We start from the raw sequence: 18,322 nt of genomic DNA, 5'->3' as shown, positions 1-18,322 counted from the left end.
TATAAATGGGCCAGATACTTTTTTACTCCGCAAATAAAATAACAGTACTTTAGGTATAGGTAAAATAGGTTTTCAAAGATTGGTTTCAATCTACTGTTTAGCGAGAATTTGTTGGACAGCAGTATTTACCGAACGTTCTTTTTAATTTTGATATTGTAACGCTTAAACACTTACGTCAATGAAGTTGGCATTGATGTAATCTGAAGATTTTGGGCGGCCTGGGACAGGCTGAAGAACCACTCGTGAATGGTCATCTAAAATGGGCCATATCACATTAAACATACCAAAGCAAATTCAATAGTTTTCTAACAAAATCAGAAATCCAAAATGTACTGTCCAGAAAATTGTCATTTTTTGGAAAACCCAGAAATTGCAGAGGAGTACACATGATTTTGTAGTTTTAAGCCATTTGTAAAACCAGTTACCTTAGCACCAAAATGAAATGCTATCTCAATTTATTTTTCAACTTACAAGCACTGATGTTCACATATCTGTTTTTGCATTTGTTTTCTGGCAGGTCTGAGTTCTCCGCCAGCAGATTGGTGCGAGTGTTTGCTCCGATTTCCTCAAACTCTCGTGCGAAACCATCGTCAGAGTTCGCGTGCAACTGTTTGACATGCATGGGAAAGTCCCTCGCCGCAATGTCTGGATAGGTCACTTGGCAGCTGTCTGTGAACAAACAAGTGATGTGTTTGTCAGAACACAATGTCCCCTTCTGCGCTGCTTTAAAGCCATATATTTAACCTTTGACCTTGCAGGATGACCTTTCACCACTCAAAATGTGCAGCTCCGTGAGATACACATGCATGCCAAATATCAAGTTGCTATCTTCAATAATGCAGAAGTTATGACCAATATAAAAGATTTTGGACGGACTGACTGACAGACAGACAGACAGATGGACGGACTGACGGACAGTTAAAAAACTATATGCCACCCTTCAGGGTCATACAAATTACTTATAAGGTTAAATACGAGCCTTGTTCTGGGAAAACTGAGTCTTAATGAGTGTGCATAAAGTGTTGATAAGCCTGTGCAGTCCATATATGCCAATCATGGGCAACTCTGTCTGTTTTATTGAATTATTTGTGTCGTGTTCTGAGAAAACTGGGCTTAATTCATGTGCCTAAAGTGTCGTTCCAGATTAGCCTGTGCAGTCCACACAGGCTAATCAGGGACGACACTTTCCGCTTTTATGGTATTTTTAGTTTGAAGGACGTCCCTTCTTACCGAAAATCAAGTTTAAGCCGAAAGTGCCGTCCCTGATTAGCCTGTGCGGACTGCACAGGCTAATCTGGGACGACACTTTACGGACATGCATTATGACCAGTTTACAGAACAAGACACATTTGTTTAAAGGAAGTCTCTTCTAAACAAAATTCAAATACAGACACAAAGCATTGTTTCTGATCAGCCTGTGTGGATTACACAGGCTTATATTGGACGACACTTTACTCACATGCATTTAGCCCCCTTTTCCCAGGGCGTGCTTCATACAATTAGTGGCCACACAGAACAAATAATGCCCATACATTCAATTTAACCCGTTACTACTAAGATATGCATTTTGATGCATTTGTAGTCCGTTAGAAAGTTAAATTTAATTAAAGAACTTTCTTATTAAATTAAAGTTTTAAAGTTTTCATTTTCAATCCTTAGACACTGATGAGCAGCAAACAGCATAAAACCTAATCAACATTAAAATGATTATATATGGATCAGTTTTCATATAAACACATAACTCGCATAAAGCAAGTCACTCGCAGGCTATTAAGGTTTTATGCTGTTTGCTGCTTATCAGTATAATAGGGTTCGAAATGAAACCTTTGACACTTAAAGCCATTAAAAAAAAAAAAATTCAGACAGTTGATTTTTTAATGGACTCAAATTATTTCAAAATGCATATCTGAGGAGTGAAGGGTTGAGGAAATGTTCAGTTCGCACAAACACTAACCAACAGCGTCTGGTGGGGCTATGGTGATGGTCTGGGGAGAGTGGTTGCTGGTGGGCACTGCCATGTAATACAGCGACCTGGTGTACTTCCTACACGTACGAGACCTGCAGGGGAACAATTGGGTAGTTCAAAACATAACAGAGACACACAATGTAAAATATTAATTGCTTGAGTAAAGTCTTATAATGTCCCTGCTATTTGAATCTGACAAAGTTTACAGGCTTTTTCCGCTCCATTTTGGGAAAACGCCACACTGGAATTTTGGGAATTTCACGTCTTGAAAATCCCCATTTTGGGAAAAAAACTAATCGCAAAATATCATTGAAACCAATCTTCTGACCAAATTTCATGAAGATTGGACAATAAATGTGGCCTCTAGAGAGTGAACAAGGCAAATGTTGACGTCGCACAACGGACAACGCACGACGGACAATGGACGACAGACAATGGACGACAGACAAAAGGCGATCACAAAAGCTCACCATGAGCACTTGTGCTCAGGTGAGCAAAAAAAAACAATAAACAATATGTTACTGAGTATAACAGTTGAAACTCCTTATGAGCAAACTGGGCTTAATGCATGTGAATAATGGATCATCCCAAATTAGCCTGTGCAGTCAGCACAGGCTTTTCAGGGACAATACTTCCTGCATAGACAGAATTTTTCTCTAAAAAGAGACTTCCTTTAAGCAAACAAAAAAACGCATAAAAGTGTTGTCCCCGATTAGCCTGTGTAGACTGCACAGGCTAATCTGGGACAACACTTTACGCACATGCAGTAAGCCCAAGCTCCCAGAATTAGGCAAAAACAGAGAAAAGACCATCAACAATGGTGAAGTGAATATAACAGTAGAAACCTATACATTATTAAAATGCTTAAAGCCCTCATATTGTTGCCAGGTTTCTCAATGTCCAGTACCTGTATCCGATGACAGCCAGGAGGGTGATGGTGACCAGCACAAAGCCTATGATGATGCCCGCAATAAGGCCAGCCTGGGACGTGGAGGCAGCCGCTGTGGCCACCACTGACGGGTCTGAAAAAAGATCATGTGAGAACACTGAGAAAATGATCTACTTAGAATTGTTTTAAACCTATTCCCTTTGACAGTTTAGCTCGATTGCATCGAAAGCTTGCGGATTATTGAAACGCTCTCATGTCTGTTTCCTGGGTAAAACCAGTACTTGATGTATAAGAAATGCTCCCATGGCAGGGATCCAACCCATTTGTTCAGAACGCTAGCTGGATACCATATCGAAAACGCCACGACGACTTAATACAGGAAATTGAGAGTATGCTATGGATTCATTGATCACGTCTGCCTTGGATAGAGCCCCTAAAATAAGCACCTCAATTACAATTTAAAGAGCATGATTGGTCTTTACAGACAGGTCTGTCAACAAATTAAGCTGTCACAATCAGAATAGCTAAACATCTTGATAATCTTATCTTGCTTTAAGGTAAAATCTATAGAACCAGCCCATAGGTCATGCTTGATTTCAAACCATTCTGTTCACACAGGTTGCTTCAGATGATACAGGCATACGATGTTGGTACTACATAAATCACTCATCTCATACACTAGCCAAATAGTATAGGGCTTGCTCTGTTGCTGATTTAATTTACACAAATTATAACTACAAGAATGAAAATGCTGCTGAAGAATATGACCCTCACTCTGGGAAATAGGGGTCTAATGCATGTGTGTACATCCAGACTAGGCAGAAAGTGTCATCCCTGACTGCACAGGTTTAGCTGGACCGACACTTTATGATGCATTAAGCCCTGTTTTCCCATGCTTCATTCGTATTTATGCAAATTGAAACCAAGTTATCATACATAAAAAAAGGGAAAAGAACAGCTTCAAATGGCTACAGAGTGAGAAATTAACATATCAAATAGGAAGATTGAGGGTTACTTATTTTTCTTATTGTTATATGTGTTTAGTATTCATTGTATATCACCAAAAATGTAATGTTAGCTAAATCTAACAAAATTTTATAAAATTGCCTAGTGTTAGAAGTTAAAAGTACAGTGAATGGTCTTATTCTGAATATAAACAGTATATTACCTTAATATATATTATGTGTTTACATAGAGAGCTATAATGTAACTTCTAAAACATATTTGCAAATCTACAATTCCTCCCACACCCCAGTGTGTGCATTGGCTTGTGTTACGTGTTTCTAACATACAAACATACCTCTACCAGCAAAATATTAAATCATTAGCATCTTTCTTACATAAAGAAGGTAGGGGAAGAGGAGGGAAAAAAAGAGATTGTGAAGAAAGAGCTTTTTTATTTATATTTTTACCAGGACTTTTAAGCAAATGTTGGGAAGAAGCTCTAGCTAACCCATTCAGGTAGAAATAATGTGTATAATTAAAGATGAAAATGAGAAGAATTAATAGTCAGTCATAACTCAAAACCTTGACAGAGGAATTAACTGATCAATAATTCATGCAAATGTGAACATTATAGTTCCATATCCAAACCCACATTTTATCACACCATTAACCCCTTTCGTGGTTAAAATAAACATGTTTTGAAAATTGTTTGTAAGCCTTTATATATACAACAGATACATGTAAATGCCGGTACATGAATAGGATTTCTGTCGAATGACTTCTTAAAATAGATATTACATTGTAATTGTTTGTTCTGAATTCTGAAACCAAAAGGACCCCATTGGAAATAAGTGCTTGCACTTTCATGAGTTATTCTTGACTGCAAAGTCAAAAGAAATACATACACTGAATTTAACATAATTTTACGCATTTGTAGTCCCTAAAAAGTTAAATTTTATTAAAGGCCTTTCTTACTCGATCAAAGTTTTAAAGATTTAAGTTCCAACCCTTAGATACTGATGAGCAGCAAACAGCATAAAACCTGAACAGACTGCAAGTTACTCGCAGGCTGTTCTGGTTTTATGCTGTTTGCACATAGCCATTTTCACTTGGCTTCTGAGTGGGAAAGGGATCTATAGTAATGCTAACTATTTATGTCTAACAACATTTTAGGAAGAACATTATAACATTCAGATGATTTGCAAATGCTTTTGGTTTAGAAATTGGTGCAGTGTAATCCAATTCACAGTTGATATACGAAAGGCTACAAACAAATAGTCATGGGAACAGAACATTTGGAATGATACCTTCGACTTGTGGACCTATGAAAAGAAAAACAAATTCAAATTAACAAAATTAAACATATTTCCCTGGTACATGTACTTTGTTTTATAGCAATCATGGAAATAACACATATAAACAATGTTTTGCCCATACATCTACTTTTCTGCAAATTATTTGTTTTTTCCTTGTCGGCCCCAATTTGTGGTAGATTTATTGACATCATTTCTGCTGGTTTTGACATCTAACTTTGCAGTTGATGAAAAAAAGTAGGTCGACTTAAATATTCTTTGAATACTTTACTTTTTCACTGCTTTGCTCTCTTTATATAAGTGCATCTTGTATTGTTCATATACAATGTGTGATTTCTGGGACCACTCAGGTAAATGTATTTCCATGATTTATATCTAATATGAGTAAGATGAAAACATGTTTCAATGCATGTATTACATCTTTTGATAAAAACAATATTTTATAGTCTAATTGTCCACTAGTTGTTTTGAAATAAACATTTATATAGATTTAACTTCTAATTAACTACTAAATCCACATCTTTAAGATGACATTTGAACCCATTTTAAAATAGCTGCGCTGATTATTGAAAAAATCTTTCACTTAATGATGCAAGCATGAAATTTGGCATAAATTACCTTTAGGCACCCCTTTCTTCAAAAAGCATGTTAGCCACTTGAAAATTCAAAATGGCGGCATTTTTTTCAAGGTGGCCGCCAATACTCTGTTTTTAGCAAGAAGTACTAGTAGGGTCAATATATGAAAAAAATACCTTCAACCACCAAAATATTGCTACAAAGGGTATTTTAACTGATCCTGGTAGGGTAGAAGATCCTTTAAAACAAATAAAAAGTTTACCACAATCAGACCTCAGGAGAGTGTTTTTTTTCAAGATGGCCGCCAATTACCTATTAATGATCATAACTATGTAACTATACAATCAAATTTGATGAATGTGTTGTCTATACCTAAGTTTCAAGGGGCAAAGAACACATAAAGATCATTAGACATTGTTTAAGTTTACAATAGTACACACAAATCCAACATGGCGTCCAATATGGCCACCAAGATGGCCACCAAGATGGCCACAAAAACCTATAAATGATCATGACTATGTAAATATCCACTCAAATTTGATTATTTTGGTGGCTATACATAGGTTTCAAGGGGCAAAAAACACATTAAGATCATCATACATTGTTTAAGTTTATTATATTACACACAAATCCAACATGGCGTCCAAAATGGTCGCCAAGATGGCCACCAAAACATATTAATGATCATAACTATGTAACTATTCACTAAAATTTGATGAATTTGGTGTCTATACCTAGGTTTCAAGGGGCAAAGAACACATAAAGATCATCAGCCATTGTTTAAGTTCACAATAGTACACACAAATCCAACATGGTGTCTAAAATGGCCGCCAAGATGGCCGCCAAACCCTATTAATGATCATAACTATGTAAATATCCACTCAAATGTGATTATTTTGGTGGCTATACATAGGTTTCAAGGGGCAAAGAACACATTAAGATCATCAGACATAGTTTAAGTCTATTATATTACACACTCATTCAACATGGCGTCCAAAATGGCCTCCAAGATGGCCACCAAATACTATTTATGATCATAACTTTGTAACTTTCCACTCACAATTGATGATTTTGGTGTCTATACCTAGGTTTCGAGGGGCAAAGAACACATTACGAGTGTCAGACATAGTTTAAGTGTATTATGTTACACAGAAATCTCACATGGTGTTAAACGACACAATACAAAGGACCACAAGTCCATTACTTTTGACGCGATGCATGTTATGTGAAAGGGCGACTTATATTACGCAATAGCCGATTCTTATGTAGATTCATAGAAAATGCATTACGGACAAGCGACAGTGGGGTTCGATGGCTACGAAGACAGTCATTATAACAAAGACAACACGCACCGTAGACGATGAAACAAACGTGAATGATATTGTGAGTTTCAGCAAAGAAACAGAATGCTCATGTAAAAAAGGAAGACTTTTTGTCTCGTGACAGAAACAAGGCCGGCATGATTGCTCTGATCAGCACAACTCTGCCTTAAATGGGATGCTATGTTGTTCTGTCTTCAGTGGATGCAGACGTTGAAATTGTTAAAGAAACAGTATAACGATCCAGTCGTAGCACCACATAGTTGGTGGGCGAGGATACAGATTTGCTCATCTAGATCCTGCATTACTCCGAAAGGGACAATAACACCATCTACTTCTGATTTGATGTAAATAAATAGTCAAAGGAACACAAAGTGTATAATATTAACCTTTTGGAAGAGCTCATTCAGGCTGTAATTAGTATTCAATGATTTTCAGCAACGGTAAAAAATGAAGTCTACAGAAGTTAGTTAAATCTGATCCTATTTTGAAGTCATGTGCTAGTTCATTCTCTCTTCCATGATTATTAATATGTTTTGGCGGCCATTTTAGACACCATGTTGGATTTCTGTGTGACATTATTAACTTACACTTTGTCTGACGAAATAAATTTGTTCTTTGCCCCCTGAAACCTGGGTACAGACACCAAATTCATCAAATTTGAGTGGATAGTTACATAGCTATGGTCATAAACAGGGATCACATTTTCCCGCAACATCAATCGGTCTGGATTTAAATGGGGGAAAAAGTGTCAGAAAATTTATATCCAAAATCATGACAAATTACGTTAAAATATATACCATTGATTTTGCCATTCATGAAGGTGGTATGATAAATGTACAAGTTAAATTCCTTTAGGTATTTCTTTTTAAACGGAACATACAAGTTTTCTTAATTGGTTTTATCATTTGCTAATTTCATTGTTGTTTTGTGAGCTGTTTTTTCTGACTTTTTTATCGTTGCAGCGATTTTCTTTGTCCAATTGGGAAAAGTACCCGTACCGGTCCAATTGGGAAAAATCGAGTCGTGAAAACCTCAAAATTGGGAAAAATCGAGTCGTGAAAACCTCAAATTGGGAAATTGGTTTATTTGATTTTTTGCTCCCAAATACTATAAAATTGAAAACTAAGTGTTTTCAAGCAGTCAATATTATATTTATCTCGGTTCAAGCCATATAGCTGCAAAGGGAAACTAACTAAATGTTGCATTTTCCAAAAAAAAAAAAAAAAAAAAAAAAAATTATTTTTAGCTTAAATTGGGAATTTTTTGGACAGCAATCGGGAAATTTGTAGTTTTTTCGTAATTGGGAAAGTGCCGTTTACCGGTACTTTATAAAGAAGGAAAAAATCGCTGCGCTGTCAATATTATTAATCTTCGTAAGTCTATATCGATGTTTTAAATCGTTGTCTACTCGATAATAGCTAACAAACATGCACTGAACCAAACAAATATCTGTGCGTTGGTTGGCTGCTAACAATAACACAAGAGGGCCATGATGGCCCTGAATCGCTCACCTGACTAACCTTGCTTCATGAACTTGAATTTTATTAGACCCATAAACAATCCCAAGCCAAATTTTATTAATTAATACATTCTGACAAAATTTTATTAAGACGTGATGAAAACTGTGACCTCATTCATCTACACAAGGTTTTTCTAGAATTTGCCCGGTGACCTAATTTTTGACCCCAGATGACCCATATACGATCCAAAATCAGATATTATCAAGATAAACATTCTGACCATATTTCATTAAGATCATATGAAAACTATGACCTCTATTGTCTTCACAAAGTTTTTCTATGATTTGACCTAGTTTTTGACCCCAGATGACCCTAATACAATCCCAACCCAGATTTCATCAAGATTAATATTCTGGCCAAATTTCATAAAGATTTAATGAAAACTGTGACCTCTACTGTCTACAAAAGTTTGTTTTTTTAATCTGACCTAGTTTTTGACCCTAGATGACCCAAAGTCAATCCCAATCCAGATTTTAACAAGACAAACATTCTGACTATATTTCAATAAAATCTGATGAAAACTGTGACCTCTATAGTTTACACAAGGTTTTTCTATTATTTGACCTAGTGCCTAGTTGCTGACCCCAGATGACCCAAATACAATCAAAACAGGGCTCCTCTTGCCCAAAAATTTCTGTGGCCAACATTTTAGCCAAATGGAATTTTGTGTAGCCAAATTTTAGAAACTGTAGCCAAAGTTTTAGCAAAGCATTTGCAGGGGTCAAAGTTGGATATTTTGAAAATCCTGAACTTAAAGATGGGGGCCAGGGGGCCGCAGGGCCCTCGTGGGTCCAGGGGACAAGGGGGCCAGAGGCCCCCAGAAGCTCCTGGATTCGACACATTTAAAGGGTGCCTGTACCTGTTATGGTGATTCTATTTTCTTAAAAAAACAACATACACATATATTTAAAAATCTTCATGTATTTGATTAGGAACACACAAAACTTAGTCAAAAGGCAATTCATTCACATGCACCCTCTGTCTGGCATGGACTCAACTGCAGGTGTTGCTTTTGAAGAACCAGATAAAACCTGTAACAGTGGTTACAAATTATATTTTTCACACATACTTTAAAAAAGTCAATAATACATGTTTAATTAATGCAGAATCAAATGTCACCATTTATATTCACAGAATCATGCTCCACATACACCTAAGAAAATTGGGTATGGTGGCTTCTGCTCATCAGTTAAAATTGAAAATTTCAGCATGGGTTCCCCTAGTTTTTATCCCAATCGTTGTTTGAATGCTAAATAATTGTATCCTGGTGTGACCCAAATTTGACGATGTAACGGTTACATGAAGCAATATTTAGCAAATAATTTAAGAAATAATGAATGTTTAATAGCACAAAATAATAATTTTAAACTCGGCTGTATTACTTTGAAATGATTCCAAGACAATAATCATCCATTTAATCGATAAAAATAGAACATCGTCGAATTAAGGTGTCGGCGAATTTGGATTACGGTAGGTTGCCCATATTTGTTTTACAAGAAGTAAAAAAAACAACATTTCTTGCTGCTGGGCTCATATGTTGGGGACAATAAAACATTTTATTTAACTAAAAAAGACCTGTCCCAGTCAGCAAAAATGGCGTATTTGATCGTATTTTCAATAACTGTTAAAATTCTTTTCCTGATTTATGCTTTATTCAAAGGTCAAAATGTTTTAAAAGCTCACAATCAATGAATCATACGTTATTAATAAAAAAAAATTGGCAAATTTGCTAGATCTATCTTGCCGATTTTTGATGCAAAAAAACCTAAACAGTAAACTTTAGCAACAGAAAATACGACCAAATTCGGGGTGTTAGTTTAAAAAAATAAAAACCCTACCTGGTTGGTCTTGATGGTTCTTATATTCTTTATGTGATAAGGGCCCTCTGCGTGGAGACGCAATGCCTTCTTCCCACAAGACTGATAATTCAGGGTTTTCTTACAAACTTCTTAAACCGCTTTTCCACAAGCTTCCACTTTTCTCAACCAGTTCACTACCCGCCCGTAGACTACAGCTGGGAATGGCCACCCATTATAAACTGTACGCTGAAGTTTCTTTAGCTACCAACAGGCAAGTATCTCGTTGCCATTTTTCTCAACGCAAGTCTAAACACAGCTTCCAATTCGGCATCAAATATACGCAAAAAGTACTCAAATTGATTTAAATCGGCAGCAATCTTTAATCTTTAATCAGATGTAATTGTTTATTTAATCCTCTACGATGTACGATTTGTTTTCACATCAGTAATTTGTCTCGATGACCGGTGTTAATGCCGACTGCATATGAATTTTTCAGGTCAATAACACGGCGATGTATTGATGCACAGTCTACAGCTGAAAGCGGTTAATATCTGGGACGGCATGTCAGGAAAAAAATCAATACCGATAATTTGCATTGTTCATTAATTAAGCAACGATTAATAACACTTATCCTTTATGGATTTTCATGAAAGAAAAACCATAATAAAGAAAATTTTATTCTCTTTAATCTGTGTATAAACAAGTTTGGAAAGAATTGGATGAAAAATTTGGACTTTATTGCATAAACACCATTTTCTCAATTCAAGGGGAGGTAATTCTGTACTTCATGGACCAATAATGCTCATATTTTGTAGGGTTTGTGTCCTCATTGATATAAAGACACTGTGCAAATTTGGAAAGGATCGAACAAAAAATGTGGAAGATTTTTTAAAGTTTTCACAAAATAGGCAAAAAACAAATAAACATGCAAAGTTCAACGAGCTCTTGCGGCCATGTTTTTTGACGAATCAAATTTCTTTGAACAACTTTTTCAGGGGAGCCTTCAAAGGTCATCCCTGTGAAATTTTTTGAAAATCTGATGAGCGGTTTCTGACAAGAAGATTTTTTAAGGTTTTTACCATATATGGTCATGGCGGCCATCTTGGTTATGTGATCAAATTTTTTTTAACAATTCTTTTGTCCCATGACCTAGGGATGCTCCACATGAAATTTAGTTGAAATTGGCTCAATGGTTTAGTAGAAGAAGATGTTTACAAATTGTTTACAGACAGACGGACGGACGGACGGACGGACGCCGGACGCTGAGTAATCACAATAGCTCACCTCGAGCTATCGCTCAGGTGAGCTAAAAATCAGATAGTTAAGAAATAATTCATGTACGTTACTTTGTTGTGGAATAACCCACGGCAGATTGTTAAGATGCATATGGATTAAATCACGAGTGCGAAGCACGAGTGATTTTAAACCACGCATCGAAACTTCCGGTCGTGGGTTATTCAACAACAAAACAATAAAGTACATGAATTATTTTGATTCTAACACGATTTTTACTAAAGATTTATACAATGTATATTATTTTTCTTGTGTACTACATGAATTTTATGTGAAGTTCCGCCCATAAAAATAACTTTCTGCTGTTCTCTTGATCAGTTCCGCGACTTTCATGCATTTATTGCAGGATTATTACGCTGGTGTAAAATTATCGGCATGTTTTGTTTAGTTACAGCGTGTGCTTTCAGTGTATAAGGTTCGCCCACAATTATTGCAGAATATCTGGTTTTCTTCTTTGTTTATATGAATGTTTACTGGATCATGCATGAAATGCACAATTTCCATGAGAATAACATCGAGGTTTTCATCTCCGAACAAAGACCTAGATTCTAGGTCTTTTCTCCGAAGTAACTTTCGATGATTTTATCGTGGACGAGTACACATTACGGACCGATTAGTGTGCTAGGTATAAGCCAGTGAAATTTTCTATTGATATTGACACGGGGTTATTTACGCATGACTAATACACAACCGCGCAAATCTTCGCTGCGTGGGGTCATACTCTGATACTAGTCCGCTGATGTGCAATAAACTGGTCCTGACCAGTTAAGAGACTGCAGCAAATGGTTTATCACACCTAATCGAGATAAGAATGTAATTAGGAATTGCTAGCATGTGCGCTGTGTAATCCATTTCATGACATGGGAATTTTAGCAAACAGAATCTGACCGACTGTTTGGGATTTTTAATCTGTCATGACCTCAATCAGTCTAGGACCGACAAAACCGAAAAAAATATGATCCCTGGTCATAAATAGGTTTTTGCGGCCATCTTGGCGGCCATTTTTGAAGCCATGTTGGATTTGTGTGTACTGTATTAAACTTAAACAATGTCTGAATTTAAATTCAAACTAGAAATATGTTGTGTACGAAATCAAAATTAAGTAATATTCACAGCAGTAAAACCATTCAGAGAATTTGTTTCTTTTTTTTCTTTTTTCAATCCTGACGGCAGCCATCTTGAAAACGGACGCCATTTTGAAATTTTGTATTGGCTAACGTGCTTTATCAAATCTATAGTTATTGAAGAGAATATGTGCCAAATTTGATGCTTGCATCACAAACTGAAAGATTTCTTGATATATAGACTTAACCTGCTGAGCTAAAATCTTATTTAAACTAAAAATGGTGACAATTTTACACTTAAATAAAATGTAAGCTTGTATTGCAAATAAACTGGAAAAAAGTGAATACTTCCTACTATGAACTAAAGCTTAGTTAAACACACAGGCAAGCAACACAATAATGGGAAGACATCTAGCGTAGCAATGACAGAAACAACAACAAAATTAAATAATGTTAACCACACTCAGAGAAAACGGGGCTTAATGCATGAGCGTTAAGTGTCTAAAGAAATTATTGTTTAAAGGAAGTATCTCCTTAAGGAAAATTCAATTTCGATGGAAAGGGTCCTCCCTAATTAGCCTGTGAAAGGGTCCTCCCTAATTAGCCTGTGAAAGGGTCCTCCCTAATTAGCCTGTGAAAGGGTCCTCCCTAATTAGCCTGTGAAAGGGTCCTCCCTAATTAGCCTGTGAAAGGGTCCTCCCTAATTAGCCTGTGAAAGGGTCCTCCCTAATTAGCCTGTGAAAGGGTCCTCCCTAATTAGCCTGTGAAAGGGTCCTCCCTAATTAGCCTGTGAAAGGGTCCTCCCTAATTAGCCTGTGAAAGGGTCCTCCCTAATTAGCCTGTGAAAGGGTCCTCCCTAATTAGCCTGTGAAAGGGTCCTCCCTAATTAGCCTGTGAAAGGGTCCTCCCTTATAAGCCTGTGACAGGGTCCTCCCTAATTAGCCTGTGAAAGGGTCCTCCCTAATTAGCCTGTGAAAGGGTCCTCCCTAATTAGCCTGTGACAGGGTCCTCCCTAATTAGCCTGTGAAAGGGTCCTCCCTAATTAGCCTGTGAAAGGGTCCTCCCTAATTAGCCTGTGAAAGGGTCCTCCCTAATTAGCCTGTGAAAGGGTCCTCCCTAATTAGCCTGTGAAAGGGTCCTCCCTAATTAGCCTGTGACAGGGTCCTCCCTAATTAGCCTGTGAAAGGGTCCTCCCTAATTAGCCTGTGAAAGGGTCCTCCCTAATTAGCCTGTGAAAGGGTCCTCCCTAATTAGCCTGTGAAAGGGTCCTCCCTAATTAGCCTGTTCAGACTAAAAAGGCTTATCTGGGACAACACTACGCACGTGCATAAAGCTCATTTTTCTCAGAACACGGCTCATGTGTAATTATGTGTAGAATGAGTCCGCAAGTATTTGTACCTTCCAATGAGAACTCCCACTCTGGGGAAAAATCGCCCATGTAGGTTGCCGTGGAGAATATACTCTGAGTGATGGCGGCCATCTTGAGTGAGTACTCGCTGTTTGTGGGGATGTCTGTGATCACCCGCTGAAAGTAAACACACCGAGATAATGGACCCTTGAATGAAAAATATCTGACTTGAGAATTATTTCGGTGTCAAAGTTGCTTGTTATTTACAGTTACATAGCTGCAGAGCTTTAAATGTTTATGAGGTACATTGATTATTTAAGCATTTTGAGGCATAGTATGAATATTGCAAAGCAACTCTGACAAACAGTAGCATCGCAACATCAAAGTTGAACATTTAAAGATAGCTAATAATGTTGCAAACAAACATCTCCACACACAACTTCACCTTGTAACAATAGTGAATAATACCCCTTTACGTTGCATGCAATAATCCGTAACAAGTTGAAGCCATAAAAAATTGGACCCTTGGGTGGGGCAAGTTTTGACCACAGGGTCAATCTTCGATGTAAATAAGTTGAAGGCTAAGATACAAGGTTACACACCAATATGACACACCTGGACATTTTAGTTTCAGAGATTTATATTTTTGATAATAAAAGTAACATAATTACTCAAAGTCAACAAATATCTTGCAAAATATTTCGTAAAATAAAGTTGACCCATAAAAAATCCTTAGAGCAAAAGCTAAAATTTCAACGCTAGATGCGGTATGGTAACATAGATTTAAAGCGATACAAAATGCTCATTTTTATTTTTTGTGGCACAATATTTTCCTTTTTCCACAACGATATCTATTCATACCACACACGAAAACTAACATGGTACACTAACATGTGTTAAATATATTGTCCCACAAAAAACAAAAAGAGCATTTTGTATCTTGTTAAATCTATGTAATCAGACCACATATAGCGTTGATATTTTGGCTATTGCTATAAGGAACATTGATTGTTTATGTGTTAACTTTAATTTTTGCAATCGTGTACAAAATATTAGTTGATTTTGAGTGAAAGTGTGTCAATAAACAGAGAGAAAGAAACACTGACAGACATGCATGGTGATTTCAGTATACCCCCATTTTACGTTGTATGGGGGTTTAACATCTGCAATAACCGCCAGAATGATAAATAGACTCATAATATGCTACATAGTTTTATTACAAAATGAACAAATTAACCATATTTACCTTAGAATGTTAATACATTTTTGAACCAGACAGACAATAAAACTGCAATTTTTTAGAATGGAAACCAAAATAACTTTTTTTCATAACTCTGGTCATAAGATATCAAAAAGATATCAGCGTAAACTACAGTTTTTGTGTTGACCATGCTTTAATAATCAGACAGCTATGTTATTTTACTACCACCATCAGTTATGACAACTATTATTTGTCACTCATTAAAAAGCACAAATCTGCCTTAAAGCCATAAAAACAAATTAACTGTTAGTTTACTGTAAGTTTTATCTATTTATCATTTGTCAAAATAAACTGCAAACAAATTTGGGTCAAGATTTAACATGTTACTGAGTGAAGAATTAATCATAATTGCTAATAAAATGTTAAGTGTTTTCACACATGTATGCAATTAAATGTGGAAAATGAAAGAAAACCTGCACAACCAACTGCATTTTTTGTCAATCAAAATAATTATCAAATAATTTGGTGAGGGTCACCTAAAAAAACAGAAAGGTGAGAGTATTTGGAAATTCCAACTGGAAGGTTTGGACAAGAACTTGAAGAATTAATAGTGTGTGTGTTTTTTGTCACTATTTTAACAAGAGCTGTTTGCAAAACATGCATGCCCCCCAAATGGGCAGTCAGTTGTAGTGGCAGCCATTGTGTGAATAAGTTAGAGTATGATACTGCTTCAGGTCACTGTGACTTTGACCTAGTGACCTGAAAATCAATATGTGTCATCTGCCAGTCATGATCAATGTACCTATTAAGTTTCATGATCCTAGGCCTAAGCATTCTTGAGTTATCATTTGGAAACCATTTAACTGTTTTGAGTCACTGTGACCTTGACCTTTGACTTAGTGACCTGAAAATCTATAGGGGTCATCTTGGAGTCATGATCAATAAACCTAAGAAGTTTCATGATCCTGGGCCTAAGCATTCTTGAGTTATCATCCGGAAACCATTTGGTGGACGGACCGACAGAACCGACCGACGCAAAACAATATGCCCCCTCTTCTTCGAAAGGGGGCATAAAAATGAGGCCATAGAGGCTCTTTGGATTGGAAAAAATCGTGTTATGACTAAAATTTGGATATTGGCGTTTGTTTGTTTTTTGGCTTACAGATACCTAAAAATTCAGAATAAATGCGTTTTCAATATGAAATTAACAAAGATTAAACTTACTGGATAGGGAAATTAACTAAAAGTCACATTTAAACAGATATTTTTGGAAAGCTTCAATTGGAAATATTAACCAGTCATTTTGCAAAGATTTATACATGTTGATATCTGGAATTAGGCCAAATTTGGGCCCCATATTGGACAATAAAACCCACTGATATTTGTTGGCAACTTATACTATTCATATATCCAAATATCTTGATGAAAAAAAAACATCCAAGGAGCACTGCCAATAGGTGTTACTAGAGCTTTGTCACAGATGTGACGAAAACCCCCACATGCCGCATTGACACAGAATATTTTGCATGTTGTCTTCACAAAAAACAGCGGACACCATGCTTAATGTTTAAAACGCACTAAGTGACCCGGTGACCTTGTTTTTGACCCTGCATGGCTCATGTTCAAACTTGACCTACACATCATCTAAATCAACTTCTGACCAAGTGTGGTGAAGATCGGATGAAAACTACTTGAATTAGAGAGCAGACACCATGCTGAATGTGTAAAATGTACTAAGTGACCCAGTGACCTAGTTTTTGACCCGGCATGACCCATATTCGAACTTGACCTAGACATCATCTAGATACAACTTCTGACCAAGTGTGGTGCAGATTGGATGGAAACTACTTGAATAAGAGATCGGACACCATGCTCAATGTTTAAAACGCACAAAGTGATCCCGTGACCTAGATTTTGACTTGCCATGACCCATGTTCTAACCTTGGCCTAGACATCATCTAGATACAACTTCTGACCAAATGTGGTGAAGATTGGATGAAAACTACTTAAATTACAGAGCAGACAACATGCTGAATGTTTAAAACGCACTAAGTGACCCCGTGACCTAGTTTTTTACCCTGCAAGGCCCATGTTCGAACTTGGCCTAGACATCATATAGATACAACTTCTGACCAAGTTTGGTGAAGATCGGATGAAAACTACTTGAATTAGAGAGCGGACACGGACCGACCGACAGACAAGCTCACTCCTATATACCCCCCTAAACTTCGTTTAGTGGGGGTATAATAATTTACTTATAAAATGCACCAAGCAGGTTTTAGACAAGCTGTGTCAGGAAATCGTTGAAATCAAAATGGTGGTGGCCCACCCATTACAACTTCACCTCAGTAAGTTTTAAAGGTTGTATAGCCTTATGGTACAGAATTAAACGACTCTTTATTGTTATAAGCTCCTGAAACACTCTCATGAAAGTTTAGACTCTGGCCCAGGAAAATATTTATCAAGAATATCGTCTACTTAACAGGTCTGGCGTGTCAATGACTTCTATAAAGAATGAATGAATGTACTTGAACATTTCCGTTCGAGTCAAGAAAATGATCACGAAATTTCTTTGTTATTACATTATCATTCTGAATGGCCGTTCATAATAAAAGGCATAGACGACATTAGCCTCTTAGTGATAAAAGACATTGACAGACGTTAGCCACTTAGTGATAAAAGGCATAGACAGACGTTAGCCCCTTAGTGATAAAAGGCATTGACAGACGTTAGCCCCTTAGCGATAAAGGCATAGACAGTTGTTAGCCCCTTAGTGGCAAAAGGCATAGATAAACATTAGCCCCTTTCACATTTTTCACAGGCAGTCAAAAGCCCTTTCCATTTTCTTAAACCAGGACATAAGCCCCTTTCATCTAATATATCCTCATCTTGTAAACAGCTAAATGTGCACACCTTGACATGAAATAAATGTATTACTTCTCATGAAATTCATGTATTTCTCTTTTCCCAAATTCAATGAAGGTGTTCAAATTGATGTAATTTTTAATTTCATTAAATAACTTTTAATACTCTGTATATCAGTCATGCAAAAAAAGGGGCTTATGTCTGACTTGGGATTTTTTTCC

The 18,322-nt window shown here is 36.7% G+C and overlaps 1 protein-coding gene across 3 annotated transcripts in view; it reads right to left on the bottom strand.

The window, feature by feature from the left end:
* Positions 1 to 18,322, bottom strand: part of LOC127832463 (tyrosine-protein phosphatase 99A-like) — an 80,263-nt gene that overhangs the window by 14,872 nt on the left and 47,069 nt on the right. For 2 of the 3 annotated variants that reach the window (XM_052357945.1, XM_052357947.1), the window contains 6 exons: positions 14,086 to 14,212; positions 5,108 to 5,122; positions 2,874 to 2,988; positions 1,955 to 2,058; positions 472 to 669; positions 175 to 254 (listed from right to left, as the gene is read on the bottom strand). In XM_052357945.1, the coding sequence (XP_052213905.1) occupies positions 175 to 254; positions 472 to 669; positions 1,955 to 2,058; positions 2,874 to 2,988; positions 5,108 to 5,122; positions 14,086 to 14,212 (639 nt within the window). The remainder of the gene's footprint in view (positions 1 to 174; positions 255 to 471; positions 670 to 1,954; positions 2,059 to 2,873; positions 2,989 to 5,107; positions 5,123 to 14,085; positions 14,213 to 18,322) is intronic. The other variant, XM_052357946.1, reaches the window with a different exon arrangement.

This window comes from Dreissena polymorpha, chromosome 5, assembly GCF_020536995.1.
Source record: "Dreissena polymorpha isolate Duluth1 chromosome 5, UMN_Dpol_1.0, whole genome shotgun sequence".
NCBI lineage: Eukaryota > Metazoa > Mollusca > Bivalvia > Myida > Dreissenidae > Dreissena > Dreissena polymorpha.
The sequence above is the reverse complement of the archived record's forward strand: the minus strand, read 5'-3'. Positions and strand labels throughout refer to the sequence as shown.